A 2756-nucleotide genomic window follows, 5' to 3' on the forward strand; every position below is an offset into this window, starting at 1 on the left:
TATCATGAGACTTATTCTTTTTTAAAGAATTACCTTTCTTTGTAAAACATTCATGTATAGGTTTTGAATCTTTTGAATCACTGTACAAAACATCTTTGGCTGAAGAAATATCTGCTAAGCGATCACTCTTTTCCATCAAAGAATTAACATTAGTTTCATTTACTTGTACTGACAAGACACTATGTGCCTTACTCTTACTATTTTTTGCAATTAATCCTTTGTCCTCACAAGTATCGGATGGGTGCTTAAATGTACATCTAACCAATGGCACAGAACATTCTCTAAGTTTAATTTGATTTTTCTTATCTGTTTTAATATTCATTATTCCAGGTACCAGCCTGCATTCTTCTTCTTCATTAACCTTACTACTGTTTTTTTTGCCCAGAGTCTTATTATGTTTTGAACTTTTGTTCATAGGTAAATTTTTAATGGGTTTATTTTTTGATCTTCCTCTCTTTTTCTTTGGTAACTTCACCTCCTCTGGTTTACTGCCACTTAATTCCTTGGAAACTGTCATTTCCAAATTACTATTCATATTTATATCTTTCATATTATATACAATAAGAGGATGTTGTAATAGAATGTTGCTATTTCCATGGAAAATATCATGAAGGATAATCATGGGATATTTAGATGCTCTGAGCGACGTGCAATCTTTTGAATGATTATCACGATGTTTTTTACTATTATTTTTTGAGTTAGATGATGGATTATACTTTTGAGTTTCGGGTTTATTATTTAATATCTTTGTCTTCATATTCTAATTCCGAATCGAAGTCAGACGCGTTCCTTTGTCAAAGAATCTTCCTATGCAGATTTCTTTCACAGCGGAAATGCACGATATCTTTAATTAAGCAATAATCATCAAGTACGTGATATTTTTTTTAACAAATATGCTTTTATAACTTGTTAACTCACATTATGGCGATTGATGCAGTTTTTGTTTATTTAACTAGAGATTGCCATCGGAACACGTGCACAACGGCGCACTTGAGGCAAATCAGTACAGTACATACCAGTGCATACCGATTCCATTATTGTAAAACACGATAAAGCGATTGAAGAAACGATTCAGCTTCTTAAAATAAGATATTAAATGAGAATAACATTAGAAAAGAATACGCATTGATATGCATATTACTACTTACGATTATACAAAATGCGAACTTGTTGGCTACGCGGCGTTTTTCAAGTTTTCAACGTTTCTTCGAGAATCTCATACGAGTTTCGATTATTACTGTTGCCAATATAACAAAGACCTATTTCTAGGGAATATTAAGATGGTACACTGTATTTTTTAAATATCTTATTTCGCGGGCTACTACTTATTAGCCAGTAGATTGGCTTGTGTGACTGTTATAAGTCTTTTACAAGTTTCAAGGTATGATGTTTTTGTTAAAATAGTAAATTCTTACCATTATGCAGTATTTAATTAAACTTTATTACGTTCTTTATGGTTCAAATAGTTGTAAATTTGTGTAAGTAGGATTCTGCGCCGGGAGGATGCCGGCAGAGCGCACTTTGCGCCATAAGTGTCAATTGCTATCGGTTTTAGTTATTTATTCGCAGCAGCACAATTTGAAAATGTCGGACAGTTCTGACGATGAAGTAAACGGCGGTGAAGAAATCAGAGATCCGTGGATCCCGTACAAAGATAAGGAAGAATGGAAGGACGTAACACCTTTGCCACAAGACGATGGTCCTCATCCAATTGTGGCTATTGCTTATACAAACAAGTGTAAGTTATTATAACCTGAAATCACAATTCTCATTCATTTTTATATTATTTCGTTGTTGAAGTTTTGTCTTTTTACTGATCTATACTATCATAGGGTATAAGACCTCTTACATATTTTACAGATTAAATGTCATTGATCGTGTCTATGAATGTAATCTTTATATTTTATAGTTAAGGATGTGTATGATTACTTTCGGGCCATCCTGAAATCTGGGGAAAAGTCAGAAAGAGCCTTGGCACTTACTGTAGATTGTGTCTCCTTGAATCCTGCAAATTACACAGTATGGCAATATCGAAGGGAGATTTTAAAGGCTTTAGGAAAAGATTTAAAAAAAGAATTAACATATGTGGATGTAGTTATCAAGCATAATTCCAAAAACTATCAAGTTTGGCATCATAGGAGAGTAATTGTCGAATGGCTTCAGGATGCCAGTGAAGAATTAGCATTTACTGAAGACATTCTGAGAAAGGATGCAAAAAATTATCATGCTTGGCAGCATCGTCAATGGTGTATGAAGACTTTCAAGTTAGTAAAGATAATCATAAGTTAGATAATAATTTTACATTATTGTACACATGACTTTATGAGAATTTTTTTTTGCAGTCTCTTTGACATGGAATTGACATACGTTGAACGATTACTGCAGGAAGATGTTAGAAACAATTCAGCATGGAATCAACGATACTTCGTGTTAAGCAATACTACAAAATTTGAATCAGATGTAATAGAACAGGAAGTTGATTTTGCATTAAACAAAATAACGTTGGTCAAAGGAAACGAAAGTGCCTGGAATTATTTGAGAGGGTAAGCAATAACTATTCTATAATATATCTATTTTGTTACAACACTGTCATAACAATAATTACACAGTATGGCAATATCGAAGGGAGATTTTAAAGGCTTTAGGAAAAGATTTAAAAAAAGAATTAACATATGTGGATGTAGTTATCAAGCATAATTCCAAAAACTATCAAGTTTGGCATCATAGGAGAGTAATTGTCGAATGGCTTCAGGATG

The 2756-nt window shown here is 32.9% G+C and overlaps 1 protein-coding gene across 1 annotated transcript; it reads left to right on the plus strand.

Moving 5' to 3' along the window:
* Positions 1-1139: 1139 nt before the first annotated feature.
* LOC107274116 (protein farnesyltransferase/geranylgeranyltransferase type-1 subunit alpha-like) lies at positions 1140-2543 on the plus strand (the record flags this gene model as incomplete). Its single annotated transcript, XM_015752901.2, has 4 exons — positions 1140-1381; positions 1467-1738; positions 1910-2264; positions 2343-2543. Coding segments are annotated over exons 2-4 (791 nt in total), but the record flags the coding sequence as incomplete, so codon positions are not given.
* Positions 2544-2756: the final 213 nt, after the last annotated feature.

Source organism: Cephus cinctus, unplaced genomic scaffold, assembly GCF_000341935.2.
Source record: "Cephus cinctus unplaced genomic scaffold, Ccin1 Ccin1_scaffold2348, whole genome shotgun sequence".
In the NCBI taxonomy this organism is placed as follows: domain Eukaryota; kingdom Metazoa; phylum Arthropoda; class Insecta; order Hymenoptera; family Cephidae; genus Cephus; species Cephus cinctus.